At 44.3% G+C, this 15169-nt stretch overlaps 1 protein-coding gene across 1 annotated transcript in view; it reads left to right on the top strand.

Moving 5' to 3' along the window:
* The first annotated feature begins 459 nt into the window (after window positions 1-459).
* CD5L (CD5 molecule like) overlaps window positions 460-15169 on the top strand; it is a 260177-nt gene continuing 245467 nt past the window's right edge. The window contains exons 1-2 of the mRNA XM_069606596.1: window positions 460-688; window positions 1857-1883. Of these exons, the coding sequence (XP_069462697.1) occupies window positions 661-688; window positions 1857-1883 (55 nt within the window). The 5' untranslated portion in view covers window positions 460-660. The remainder of the gene's footprint in view (window positions 689-1856; window positions 1884-15169) is intronic.

Raw genomic sequence — 15169 nt, 5'->3', positions numbered from 1 at the left:
CTGTTTCCTGTGCAGGGAGAAATCTACAACTTAGTGGCACCATCGTTACCAAATTGGCTCTGTAAACAGTGATTGTGTCCGAATTTCAAGGGAAGGAAGAGGGGGCACCACAAAGCACGTAGCCCGAGGGAGTATAATGTCCTGCACCAGCTGGGCCTGGTTGCATACCAGCAAGGCCTCTTTTTGGAATGACAAAAGAAGAATGGGCTGGGCTCGCCGCAGAACATTATTCCGCCTGTTACTGCGGTTGAGTTTGCAAAGCAATCCGCTCAAAGAGAGAAGAGGAGACGCTGAGGTTGCATTGGACAGGCCACAAGCCACTCCTTGCCGGAAAGAGAAGCAAGAGGTTTGATAGAAATAGCTTTGTGGTATTCATCATATGTATTCATGGCTCCCTTGCGTGGATCTCTGCCCCTCAGTGTTGCCCCTGCCATGCATGCCACTCTTGTTTTTTTGAAACCTTCACTTTTGGTTCCTCAAAGTGATCAGGGGAAACCCAACAAAGACGTTGCGGGGAATTGGAAGCTGATCTTGCAGACAATCAGCACATTTGAATTTCCATTTTTTAGAAGCAGTTCTCAGAAACTCAGAGGAGCACATCACATAAACACAGCCAAACCCACGGGCATTGCACACACAAGACTAACAACTCCTGGCATCATGTTGTCTCTTCTACCACTTCTTGTCGGTGAGTACAAGTTATGTGTCTTGAACCTCTTGCAGATAGGTTATAGAGGAGGCAGCAATGCAGTTATTTATCATCTGTATTATATACATTGTCTTATTGCATTTCTATCCCTGTTTGAGGGATAGCAATGCAAGTGGTACAGCAGTGGTTCACATTCATAAGTTACCCTCTTATGCTTTGGTTTCCCCAGGAGCAAGGAACGCTTTTGTCTTTCTTTACATTCCAAAGTGCATCCTGTTTGTGAATTCAGGATGCACTTTAAAATGCATAGAAAGGTCTGTTTCAGGCCCCGCTTTGGGAAAGCGTCATCTCACTGTTGGTATCTACAATGCACACATTTAGATGTTCTTCCTATATTGTGCACGCTTTTTTTGGTCCAATGGAAAGAGATACGCTACTGCATTTAACATCTTGGCCCCGTTTCCATATCTTTTTCCATATCTGGCCCCAAGAAGCTAAAGACCTTTAAGGGAGGTATAGGAACGTTGTAGGAAATGGTTGAGGTCACCCTAAAACAAAATCTGAAGCATAGAGAATCATGACAAGCAAACAGTGTCTGCCTCTCCATACATGGGGTACAGCACAGGGATTAAGAGACACCCCTGCAGCCCCTCCAGCAGGTGGTAGCACCAGCTATTAGGGGTCTTCTCATATGCCCAAGGCTGGCTGGAAATGTAGGAACTCCCCAGTGCCCACCAGATGTTTCAGAAGAGGTCCTATTAGGTGCCAAGCCCCCAGTTGAGGCACTCCATGTATATAAGTCAACCTTTCTACGAGGGGCGATGCATGGGTTGGGTGAGGTGGTACTTAATTAAGTGTCCAGGACCAGAACCATTTAGTCCATAGGTTATGGCTGAGGTTATCAACAATTTGGCAGGCAATTTCTCCCTTTATAGCCGATTTAAGCCATGGCATCAGTGTTGAGGCAGTAAACAAGGGCCACCATTCAGATCATGGTTTTCTAGTGCCTGGACTATGTGAAAGTTTTCTGGGCGCTAGCCACGTGGCAATGAAGCATCGCGCAATCACCAGATGCACATAAGATTTCCGGCCAAGCACATCTTTTTAGATGGGCCTCTTCTCCAGATGAAATACTACTGGTTTTATGTGACATCTGACTGCCTGTTCCGCCTTGTGGGATGATGACTGCCACTTGTTTGTTTTGCAGCCTCCTGCCTGGGAGTCGCCATATCAGGTACAGAGCACGCTTTGCATTCCCTCTCTTTCCTTGTCCTTTGTTTGCATGCTGTTTTTAACTTGCATGTCTCGGGTGCCCGAGCTAACTTGTCTGCAGAGCCTGAAGGCCATCACTGAAACCTGGTCCCCAGATTTTATCGTTTCCGGTCGGGCCGTGTGAAATTAAAATGCAGGCAGCGTAATTGAGTGAAATTCATCATTGTTCACTTTGCCTGATTTCATTTGTTTTCCAATTACGCCTCTTGTGATATTGCTGACAAAAAATCCTTCGAACGTTTACGAAGGATTTCGTATCAGGCACACAGTGGGAAAACTCGAGTGAAGCCTTTTCCCTTAGCTTGCTGGAAGACATTTTGGGACCGGTTCATAGAACGTTTTCCTTGGGATTGCACCATTATAAAACGCTTCTGTGAATCAGGCCCTTTAAGTCAAGGAGTTGAAGCTCACTGCATGCACAGTCTGCAGCACTACCATCCTCACAGTCAAGAAAGCCTGTGACTTTAAGTCGCACGGTCTCAGGATGATAATGGCTAGCACTTTCAGTTTGTGCTTTTCTGTTTTGGTAGGTTATAGGTTTGTTTTCAAAGTGGGAGAGCCCACATCCACTATGTCAAGCACGGTGCGCACAGTAGGAAATAACCGTGCTGAAGTAGCCAATGTTCAATGTTGTTGATGCGATTCATTGGGCCTCCTGACTACCGTGCAGGTATACTGGCAGTAAATACACCAGGATCTCGGCAAATGCTATTACCATTTCTGGTACTCCGTCCAGCGGCATTACCACCAGATTACGAGTGCCGGAATGACAGTGTAAATCCCATGGGGGTTTGCCATCATTACCGGCACTGGCAATACCGGTACCGGCAATAACTGCATTTTGGGGGTCCCTTCTGCAGTAGCAGAGGTGCAATAGACAAATACATGAACGCTTGTGATTTGGCTAAGAAGGGATGCTTGCCGCAGCTGCAGAGTCATGATCGATAGCTCGTTACTCCTCTAGGGAATAAGGTGGAAATGTGTCTCGAGCAGATGGACAAGGCCAGCTATACCTCCGGCAAACCTATTATGGAATGGAAAATCTGAAAACACTTGCTGCAGATCCAGTAATGTGCCCCTTAGCCCCATTCATTGCAGCTGATACCATCGGAAAACCCCTACAGAAGACTAATTCTCCGACCAGCAAGGCCAGTCCTCAAAAATGACAAACTCGTATTTTTTGGTTCTAAAAAATAAATGACCTTTTTAAAACTATATAGGGAAACAACATGGAGGGGCACATCTTTTCAAAATATTAAAAACAAGTTGGGCACAATGTATAGCATCTTTGCAACCTTCACCAGTTAATTATGAATTGTGCCTGGTTTGAAATTAAAACCTTTCCCAATTCATCTTCCAGTCATGCAATTAATACATATCTGCACATAATACAATGAATTATTCACAACATATATACATACACCTTCTGTAATTGTTCTATAATTAACACTTATTCTACAAACCCTCAGTTAAAACACAATACAAATTATATTGGACACCCCCAGAATGTTTCTGTCATTTTCTAAAAACAATTTTTTTCCCATCATGGGGTCAATCTCTCTGAAAAACCCCAATTAAGGCCAGTGTGAGGGACAGTTGCTTTGCTTTTGAGGTGTGCTGTTGTGATTGCAGTTGTTGGTACTATTGATTGAGTGCAATGCCGGTCCTATGCCAAGGGAACAGTAGACGATGGAGGTTGGCGGGCTATTGATCTGCCCTGATGCATTAACAAGGGCTTTGAAAAGCGGCTACGGAGACCATTCTCTGGAAGAGGGGATGGACACAGATGACATCAGATGGGCAACAAAGGGAAAGAGTATATCTTAGGGAGGTTGCGGTGTCTTTCAATATTTCTATACCTGATAGAAATGACCAACTCACATATGGTAGAAGACTGATAACATAGACATCATTAAAACCATTTAAATCTGGTGAATTTAGGCCCGTGGCTTTACACAGGAAATGTTCACTTCTGGTTTAGATGATGTGCATGAGGAAAATACAGAATTGTTTCCAGAAAAAGTGTTTTTTAATTTATTTATATTTATTTTTGTATTTATATCTAGGGCGGGGCAACGCTCTTTTGATCACAAATGAATGCACAATAGATAAGAAATCAGATTTGGCGAAATTGTCAGCATCCAGCCAGGTGACGGTACGAGGAAGTAGGTGTGAATTGAGGGAGTTCAAAGAGAGTCCTGGTAGTGAAGTTGATGATCTTGTCCAAAGGACAGAAAGCATATTTACAGAGACCAAAGAGGATGCTGGCACAGCAGTCCAGTTTAGAGAAGACAAGAGTGGTTAAGTGGCCAGGCATACCCTTGAGTGCCTTGGCTTAGTTCTCAGGTATGACTAACACCCAGAATTCTACAATTGCGCATCCAGCCCATGACAAATGTGCTAACTGAAGGGACAAGCAGAGAAAAGTAGACAAAATGGAGGGTTCATGCAAGGTTCATGCAATAAATACACCCAACTCCTCCCCACACCCAACTATAAACACGCCGAGGCAACAAACAAGTACATTGTTCAAAAAAGGGTCACAAAGTGAATTCTTAGCTGCCAAGTGATCTGTGGTAGCAGGGGGAAATTAGCAAAACAGGCTCAAGAGGGGTTAACCAAAGTGCCAGCAAAGGCAATGTGAAACCGATGGGAAGGGGTACGAAAAAGTGATGAAATGGGGGGCCAGGTGTGAACTAAGGATGATAGCGAAGATGCCAAATCCAAAGCCCAAGGCTGCCTGATGGATCCTTCCTGCAACAATGCTCACTTGACCTCATAAATGTCATCATAAACCGGAAGTAAATATGTTCTGCTTGAAACCGCTGGCCAGGAGCCGCATTTTGGAATGGTTTTCTCAATGTCTTTGTTCTCAGTGGACAGAACGGCCGTATCTTATTAAAATATAGCAGGCATGGGTGTCAGTCAGTCAGAGAACATCACTGCTCTGTTGCACTTTTCCTGCTTATTCCCACTAACTCACCCCCCATCCCCTTCCCTTTTTCAGAGCCGCCAAAGCACTGGGGGACCACTCCGGTGGTGATAGTGCGCAGTACAAATATCCTTTAACATTAACGTATTTGTCTGATGTGGTGACATTTGACAATGTTGAAGTCTTGTCGACTCCGATTGCATTCAATTTAGGAGCCACTACAAGAACAAAAAAGACAATGGGCCTCATTATGACCCAGGCGCTAAGTGTTTAATGGCGCCGTAAAAGGCTGCGGCGCCGTTAAACACTTAGCGCCTAATTACGAGGTCCCTTTGCGGGACCTGACCTTAACGGCTGGTTTTACCAGCCGTTAAAATAGGGACACGCAAAGGGACCTTGGTGCTAATTACGGTACCACAATTTGCGGTACCGCAATTAGCGCCTTCCCCATTCCCATTGAGCCCTATGGGGCAAAAATGGGAATGGGGAAGGGCCATGGCGGAATGGGGAATTACCGCCCCGCCAACCTCAGAATGGGGCGGTAATTCCCCATTCCGCCATGGTGGACTCCGGCATGGACCATGGTGCTAATAGCACCATGGTTTAGCGCCGGAGTCCTAACGAGGCCCAATGTATGTTCGAATGATAAGTTTTGCTACTTTATTTCTTTTACGTTTTTCATAGCCCAGTCCAGGTCCCACAGGGACCATTGCAAAATGGCAGATATACAGAGAATTGGCATGAAAGGGCTACTAGGTAGGGCACGATTCAGCATAATGGATAGGAACATACATATAGTTAAAGTTTCCAGGTGTCTTGACTTGTCAAATCTATGGGTCTCAAAAGAACTAGAGCAGATTTGTCGCCCATATTTATGCATGCTGTAATTACCCATAACGCATGAGAAAGTCCACGAGTCTACTTGTCTTTATAACGTAACTGCCATACTGATAATAGAAATACCGCCTGCTTGTACTGCTACTGCCGAGCTTGTAATGTGGGCCCAGAATGCAGGCTCTGGAGCTAGGATGTCGGAAGGAAAGGAGGCCTCAGTACACCTACATTTTAATGCCAGGAATAGGGAGAAAGCAGACCAGGGGTGGACTGGGAACCAAAAGAGGCCCTGGAAACTATTTTCAAAGTGGCCCCATATTACACATTTTCAGCAAGCCCAGCCTTTTTCCTATGAGAACATTTGAAAAAAAAAATAGGTTACAACAGAAAAGGGGCCCAGGGTGCAGAAGCCTACCAGGAAATCTCCAGAGTTCCCTAAAATCTCCAGAGTTCCCTATGGGCCAGTCCACCCCTGAAGCTGACGGACCTGTGCGCAGCTGTAAACAATGCTCAATAGAGGAGGTGGCGGGGGGGGGCAGGAAAAACGGGGCAGAGGAAGGTTACAAATGGGAGGAAAGCAACACTTTATCACATGAATCTCTCCAGGGGAAAAGATAGCTAGCTCTGAGTTTGCTAGTTTGTGAATATACCCATGACTAGAGCGGACCAGGTCAGGTCTAAGGGAAAGCTTAGGGGGTTTAAATGAGAGGTGGCGGGCGGTGGACTTTTTGGGTTTGGGCTAAATTCAGTTCAGGAAATTCAGGGCACTTCATTTAGATGTTTTTTTTTATTAAGATGGGTTTTCAGATCCTTCTTGAAAATGGCAAGAGAAGTGTTGCAGCCTAATTGAGCAGGTGGGGTGTTCCCCACGGAGAAAGGTTTTCTCCTCTTGAACACTCCGGGGGCACCGGGAGAAAGGTTTTCTCCTCTTGAACACTCCGGGGGCACCCGGAGAAAGGTTTTCTCCTCTTGAACACTCTGGGGGCACCCAGAGAAAGGTTTTCTCCTCTTGAACACTCCGGGGGCACCCGGAGAAAGGTTTTCTCCTCTTGAACACTCTGGGGGCACCCAGAGAAAGGTTTTCTCCTCTTGAACACTCCGGGGGCACCCGGAGAAAGGTTTTCTCCTCTTGAACACGAGGGTTTCCATAAGAAGTTGCCTTTTGCTGCAATGAGAGCCAGTGATGAATCTGATGGGACACGCAGCTTTTTGGGAGGCCTGTCAGGGAAGCACTTCAGTGGTTTAGTCTGAAGCGGACAAAGCCTGAACCACTTTGAACAAGTTAGGCTCTTAGGTACACTTTGGGAAGTTCTTCACAGGTATAGCACAGCTCCATTTGCCATATGTTGGCTGTGTGCGAGTCAAGGTGAATCCTAATGACTCTGCTTTAGGCACTGAAGTGGGGGAGAGCTCTTGCTGCGGGAATGTAGGCATCCAGCACTGAAATTGGGCGTTCCAAGATGCAGAAGAGCAATAATATTTGTCTTGTTTTGTAAATAAATGTAACCAGGCCATGTAGTCACGTGCACTTAATAGCAGGAGCCAGAGAGTGGGCCCAGTGGGCAATGGGCCTCATTACACGGATGGCGGTAAGGGTTTACCGGTACCGGTATTTTACCGGTACCAGTAAATCCTTACCGCCTTACTACGAGGTCCCTTTGCGGGTTGGGGAATTTAACGCCTGCTTTTTGCAGGCGTTAAAATCCAACCCACAAAGGGACCTAGGGAGCTAATTACGGCACCGCAATTTGCGGTACCGTAATTAGCGCCTTCCCCATTCCCATAGAGCCCTATGGGGCAAAAATGGGAATGGGGAAGGGCAATGGTGGAAGGGGGAATTACCGCCCCGCCAACCTTGGAATAGTGCTAATAGCGCCATGGTTCACCGCCATCCGTGTAATGAATGTCTTTTTGCATTGACACCCTGGGACCCAGTACACTGGTATATGCTCATCTGAGGCAAATGGATAGATTCATGTTGCCAATCAGGTCCCTGTGTGGCGGCATATAGAAGGTAAAAGGTGTCCTGAAGAGGATTGGGCCTCCACGTATCACGTGGTGCTTGGTAATGGTGAAGATTTGAGTAGAGAGCGGGTCTGCAGGAAAGATGGGAACGAGATTAAGAGCACGTCTCTTCTACGCAGCCTGTTTTGAGTAGGACAGTGTGTTCCCTGGTACTGAATGTGATTCACGGGTCGAGTAGAAAGAAAAGGCTTGTTTCCCTTGAGTCAAGGATGTACAGGGCATCATCCAAACAATGGCGATATCCGTGCGAAACCTTTCCCTGAAATCCGACAGATAATCTCTAACTAGATGGTTTTCTGCAAGGTATGTGTAGAGATGCGTACTTACTTAGCTCCCAATTGTTCTGACCTGAAACGAGTGGCCTGTGTTGGGGTACAGATTGATGCTGGGTGAAGAAAAGCAAAAGGGGGTCGCCCATGAGGAGGGACAAACACTCCGGAGCAGGATGAGGGGATCAGGGCAATTGCCCAGAAAGTAGGGTCATGCCCCTGTGCGACACACTGGCAGTGGGCATAAACCAGGGATCATCAGAGACATAGTTTGGTGGTGACCCTCATTTGAAGGTTGAAGACCCTAATCCACCCTCTTTTATAGCTAAGCATTGAATTAATGTTGTTACCCTCCAAAATGTTAATCCGTTGCAATAAATACTGCGAGAGTGGGCGGAGTCTACTACAGCGAGAGTGGGCGGAGTCTACAATGATTTCTTATGGGAATTCAGGACGAACATGCATACCCTTAGCACCTAAGGGATTGTAGCAGCATACCAAAATCAGGCGGCTGGCCTACATACGGTCATACAGGGCCCAATTATGGGTGATGCTGTTCAGGCTGGCTATCCAATGGACTTTGCACCTCCCTTGAAAGCAGGGCTCCCCCCTGCAGCTCTGCCTTTGAGTAAAAGAGTTTAAAACAACCAACGCTCTGGGCTGTTCATTGGTTGTCACTAGAACATAGGTCATTATTTAAGATCCCCAGTCTTGCCCACAAAGTCCTTCATACCAGCAGGTAGGTTTCCAAGTGACTCCATGCCACGCGGGACGCCCTACTCCACTCACGGTCTTTGCTTTTACCTTTGTTTTACTTCAGTCTAACATATTAGATGGAAGCGACCTAACACTACGATTCCCAGGAGGCAACTGATGGAGAATTGAAAGCCCAGTAGTGGGACGTGGTCTCTTTCCTGCAGCCACACCAGCAGGCCTAATTGCCCTGCCCAGAAGCTGGATGTGTCTATGGTTGAGAGAAACGCTGATCTGTAGCATTCCGAGGATAAACGCCCAGAATCAAAAAAGTAAGATCCAGGAGGCGGCTGCAGCCTTTTGCGGTCCCAGCTGCACGCACTTGGAACACTCGTTCAATGGGTTCAGGCCTTTGAACTTCGTGTTTATTATTATTTGAAGGTCTTTAGTTGAGGGTGTTTGTTTCTGCCTTTGGATAATGTGATCTTTCTTTCAAATTACATGTTTATATTTGCCCTAGATTTATCTATTATATGGCCTTTTTTGTTTTGTATAGTTGTAGTCATATAATTGTCATTTTGGGTTTTTTAGTTTGTGCAACTTTATAGCGTTGCGATACGCATGGACGATATTGCGCTACGGGAAATATTAAATAATTAAGTGACAATGGAGTCTCAATGCAACACCAACAAGTTGCGAGCAAGCCTGTTCTCTGCCTGCAGGCTGGAGGGCTGTTATCGTTTGCATGAACGTTAGCAGCTTCCTTTACATGTTTAGGAGGCTGAAAGAAAAGGGATTTACATGGCCAAATATTCAAGTCAATAAACCTAAAATGGCACTTTATATTGGTGCCCATGGAGTAGAGCCAGGTCTGCACTCAAGAGGAGAGGAAAGAGAGCAGTGGGCAGGGTCAGACTGGGACAAGAAATAGGCCGGGATACCCAAGAAAAATTGGGCCACCCCTTGCCTCCAAAAAGTGGCCCAACCCTTACGACCCTTGACCTCTGATGGCATCACCGGAAGTGATGTCATTTGACCCCACCCGAGAGTGACATCCCGGGAAGTGAAGAAATACGACCTTTCATCCCTTGACAAAACAGGAAGTGCCATCAAATAGCATTGTTCCTACGTACACTAAGAAAAATATGGTTATGATGTCACTAATGTGATATACATTTCATACAAGAATGGTTCAACATATGTATCATTAATATCTGTGTGTATAGATCCATATTGTAAAATTACTGTGAATGGAATCAGACGTCAAAGGCCAAATGATAATATGTTATCACACGGTTTATAGTGAATGTCGAATGATATTTTTTCGAATGCCATAATGTGGGGAAATAAAATGCTGAAAAAAATAATTTCGATTATTTTTTTAATCGGTGGTTCCCCCTCTCAACCCCCTGTTTATTTTTTTTTTATTTACAATTTATTTTTACTAGCTAAACCAAAAGAACATACAAATAAAAAAAAACACATTTGAATTTTTTTTGCCATTCTTTTTTTCGACATTATTGCATTTGAAAAAATGTTTTCGACATTTTAACTGGATACCGTTATCGTATAGCACTTACGCTCTTTTTTATAAAACAAATAAGCACACAATATCACCCAACCTGTGTTGGTACTCATTTATCGACCTCAGAAGGACGAAGGCTGAGATGCCCTTGCTGGGATAGTATATTGGCTTATACAAGTTGCGGGATCATTACAAAAACCAAAAACAAGCACACACTGCAAGGATGGCAAAGACACTGCATTAGGTAGTAAACTATTTATGTTTTGGGTTCTTCATTCATAGCCCCACCGGTCCTCTGCTTCTGCTCCCAATCATCCATAGTCTACCCCTCACTCCTTCCAGATCCTCAGCGTGGGTTCATAAATGCACGTGGATACCACACATCCCCCTGTCCACCATCACTAACATGGGATATAGGGAAGCAAAGAGGGGAAACAAGGTGGGAAAAACAAACAAGAAGGTGAGGTGTGATGTGCTTTGTGGGGTGGGGAGAGCAACACTAGGGCGCAGGTATGTCTGCATATATGTGTGTGTCACCTTGTGCGGTGGTGTGTGTGCATATGAGATAGCATGTGCATGTGACAATAGACAATTACTTCACAAAATCCGTCGAGTACTTGGGTTTCGTTCTAACTCTCTTAAGTTCATATTCCTTTTTTCTCACCAAGCCCAACACCATGGTCATGCATAACAACCTGTGTTTGTTCCACATGCTTTCTTATTTTGGGATTATTTCCCTGTGAAGCCACCTGTCTGATCGGTCTAAAAAATGACTGATTTAGAAAGACAGCTCAGAGACCGATCCGAGTTGTCTTTCTAAATCGTCTTTCTAAATCGGACTGTCAGCCCCTGCGATGCACACGAGTGCGCGTAGGGGTTGGCAGGCACAGCGAGACCCAGAGGAGGAGTCGCCCGAGTTCCTTGTGAGTGAGATGCTGTCTGTGTGTGTCTGTCTGTCTGTGCTTGTGTGTGAAAAGTAATGTTTGTGGAGGGGAGGGCGGGGAAAAGGAAGTGGTTGCGTGCTTGTGTGTGTATGTGGTGGGGGGTGCATGGGAGCAAGGTGGAAAGGTGTGCTTAGGGGTGAAACACCCAAATTCAAAGACAACCTACAGTCATGTGCTTTTTCGTGCTTTTTGAGGGCTGAGAAAAATCAACCCAAACAAACCAGTCTTTTTTAAGTGCGGCCTTCAAAGAGCAGAAATCTCACATAGAACCGTCTGATAGCTATACCCATAGCTCATCCTACGCTTGTACCACCTACACACTCGGCTGAGGTTCCACACCCCTCCTTTTTTTATCTTGAACACCTGATGCAGCAATTCTTTTAACCTACATGGCCATGACCATGCCTGTCCCCGCCCTTTCAAAGCATGTGGCAGTTTAATGTGTACCCAATCCCCTCCTTTAAAGTCTCTTCATGACCACTGTCTTGTGCTTAACATACTGGACTTAGTTGCTAACTTACATCTCACTAATGCTGCACTTAATAGTATCCAAATCAACTCTCATTTAACTGGCCCTCTCTTTCACTGGGAAAAAGTTGGGACATATTGGGTTTCCTACCTCTTAGCAGTTCAAATGACGAGACATGTGTCATTGAGTGCGGGCGTCGGTCTCAATCAGGTGTTACGACGGTCTGGGAAACCTCAGTTGAAGCAGAAATTGGAGGCCTGATAATCATGTACTCATTACGGGAAATAGAGTGAAAGGCAAAACCCACTTTATTAACAATCCAACATAAAGCTGGGACAGCATACAAGCATTGAATTTTCGTATCTCTCAGAGCTCTCATGCAAAATAACAAACTATGAATCAATACCACGTCACTATTGACATCATGCTACAATTTTAGTTTCACAAACCTATGCGGTGAAGGGATTGGTTACGGAAATTGACTATATATGTGTTACATAGGGGTTAGTCTTCTAATTGGACTTTACATATCTGATGGCTCCACCTGAGACCACCTCTAAATTGATAATATTGAATACATGTCAACTCTACAATATGTGATTTGTTACTACAACATGCACTGGGCAGCCTAGCATTGAGGGTTTTCATTGATTGGCATCTTACTGACTAAGCATGGGCAACTGACAGTTTGTCAACACATGAGCCAGATGAGAGTAGGGGGATAGAGGCCCAGGAACTGCTTTCTTGGCTGGGTCCGCGAAGCTACTGTCTGTGCGCTGCATGGGTCTGTATTTCAGTGAATTCAACAGTTTGAGTTTGCACTGAGCCTCGAGGTCTTAAATTCATTCATTTCTATGCATGTTGCTGCTCGCATTTTGAAAAAGATGGCTGCTCAGAAACTGTCACGTTTCTATGTTAGTGAGCTATATACGTGTGTCATTCATGTTGTATTCAGCGTATACATTGCTTATGCTATGTTCTTCATGCCTTTATGGTTGCAAGTGATATTCTTTGTGTATAAATGCATATTTAACCTAGTGTCTGTGTTTCTTCCAGGTGACTGCCTGTTTGATTTGTGTCTATTGCATGCATGTGTTTCAGTTCACAGTGAGCTTGTTTATTCTCGCCATTTTATTTATATTAAGTCCATTTCCTGCTGCGCCTTGAATAAGGGCGGTACAGTCGCTTAATGAGCAGTGTTTCCCACCTGTGTGATAGTGGGGTCGGGGAAGGGCGCTAGCTGTGAATGATGTATTAATCTGCCTGTCAACACAGAGCTTGCTTCCAAATTTTTCCTGTGGGCAAGGCCCCTTAAATGCTTCTCTTACTTACCCTATTGAAAATGTTAACATCCCTGTTGGTCTCTGGATGATATACTGCACTTGTGCATCGTTCAATACCATTACTTGGATGATATTCCTGGTGCAAATGTTCTGGGGGAAAAAAAGTACTTCCACCCATCTGGTTACAAAGTGTACCAGCACTATGCAATATGCGGGAGGGGTCGCTACTTATCTAAACCCACCCTTTCCCATGGAATGTTGGTGATGGTCATTGTGCTCAACCGATTGGTGCATGTTGAGCATGGTTTCTCACTGCATACGCATGGGTGGCACTCTTTGATTACTCTAACCTCATATCACATGCAGGCCACCAGAAATCTTGCCTGACTTTTTGTTGAGTTTTGCTCATGCTCTGGAGGCCTTCATGAGCTAGATTGATGATGCACTCACATACACCACTTGCCGGTAACATTTGATTCTCTCTCATAACAAACACTTGTTTAAGGTGCAGTTCCTCTTTAAACTTCCACAAAGCATCACATTCCCCTTACTGAAAAATGTCTGAAACAGACTCTTGCTGGCTCTATTGTTCTCAAGGGCAGACCTGCTATTTCCCACTCCTCCTTTGATACAATTTCTTGCTCTGCTGTGAGTCTTCCACCCCATCATTTTTGTCACCTTCCGTATCTGAGTCTTGAAAGACAATCAACTGCCTTGTTACTCACTCCGGACACGTATGCCACATCCCACATGTATTCCTACAGACTGGCTATCCATTTCCAGATACGGAATGAAACTGTATCCAATCCTTTGATTGTTAGTGTTTCCTTCAAGAGTTTGTGGTCAAATTCCATGTCAAACCTAGTGTTCCACAAAAAGGGTCTAAACTTTCCTATTGCCCACTTAGTTGCAAAAGATTATTTTCCATCATGGGATAGTATTTCCTGGCCTCCTTCAGCACTCTAGTCGCAAATGCTATTGTGTATTCCTTCCTTCCTTCCTTCCTTCCTTCCTTCCTTCCTTCCTTCCTTCCTTCCTTCCTTCCTTCCTTCCTTCCTTCCTTCCTTCCTTCCTTCCTTCCTTCCTTCCTTCCTTCCTTCCTTCCTTCCTTCCTTCCTTCCTTCCTTCCTTCCTTCCTTCCTTCCTTCCTTCCTTCCTTCCTTCCTTCCTTCCTTCCTTCCTTCCTTCCTCATCAATACCTTTCCTAAACCTTTATTACAGGCACCCATTGTAATGACACATTTCCTGTTAGCCTTCTATAGTGTTTGTTTGAGAATGATGAATGCCGCTTGACATTATTTATTTTATTATTTATTTGATTGTGTTTTATCGGTGAAATATAACCTTATAACACAGAAATATCAAATCACAAAGATAAAAGTGTTACTTGCATTAAAACAACTCCTAATATACCAATTCAAACATACATACTTTTAAAATATAAAAACTTAGTTGAACAGATTATCATCACAACAACCTTAACGGATATAAAACATTGTAAAATTCATAACTACATTTTCACCTGCAAATATCAAAGACCAAAATTAATCAGTATGTAGAAATCATATGATAGGCTGGCATAACCTTTTTCATAAATGTCCATCAAAGAGTTTCAATCAGTCAAAATGTGTCCGAGTGTCTCTATGTCTGTCTTACATAACCTACATAATCATGGAATCGCTTGCCAAGCAACTATTCTAGAGAGGATGGGGATCTGACCCAATCTTAAACACTTAATGAAACATCTAACTTTGGCGTCTTTCAAGTTCTTTATATAGTCACGTGGTGCTTCAATAGGAAAGCTTTGAAGTATATAATCCTTGAACGTAGACTGCACGTTTAGATATTCTATTGTTTCTATCCCAAACAGCCACTTTCTTTATTTTAAAGCCAGATTATCTTCTGCGACCAATGTGCAACCTATAGCCCCTAAAAAAAGCCTGCATCTCTTCAAACCACACTCTTAAAACAGGTAAGGAAGTTGCAAGGTCCATTTGATTAATAAAAAGTGAATAGACTTTAAATTATTACAATTACCTACAATTTCTAGATACATGGTACAGGTGATATGATATGGCATTTATAACACACCTATACACAAGTGTTTCAAGGTGGTGATCCCCAGCTCATTACAAATCACTTCTACGGATACAGATTTGGAGAAGCACAAAGCTCTTCACCAAAGTTTGACTTCCAATACACTTTCATGTACAATCGGAAGATTGAGGGGAATAATTTAACTGCCTCCAGATTCGTCCCCCTTACACAACTAGC

Source organism: Ambystoma mexicanum, chromosome 1p (genome assembly GCF_040938575.1).
Source record: "Ambystoma mexicanum isolate Mex_15411 chromosome 1p, UKY_AmexF1_1, whole genome shotgun sequence".
In the NCBI taxonomy this organism is placed as follows: Eukaryota; Metazoa; Chordata; class Amphibia; order Caudata; family Ambystomatidae; genus Ambystoma; species Ambystoma mexicanum.
The sequence above is the reverse complement of the archived record's forward strand: the minus strand, read 5'-3'. Positions and strand labels throughout refer to the sequence as shown.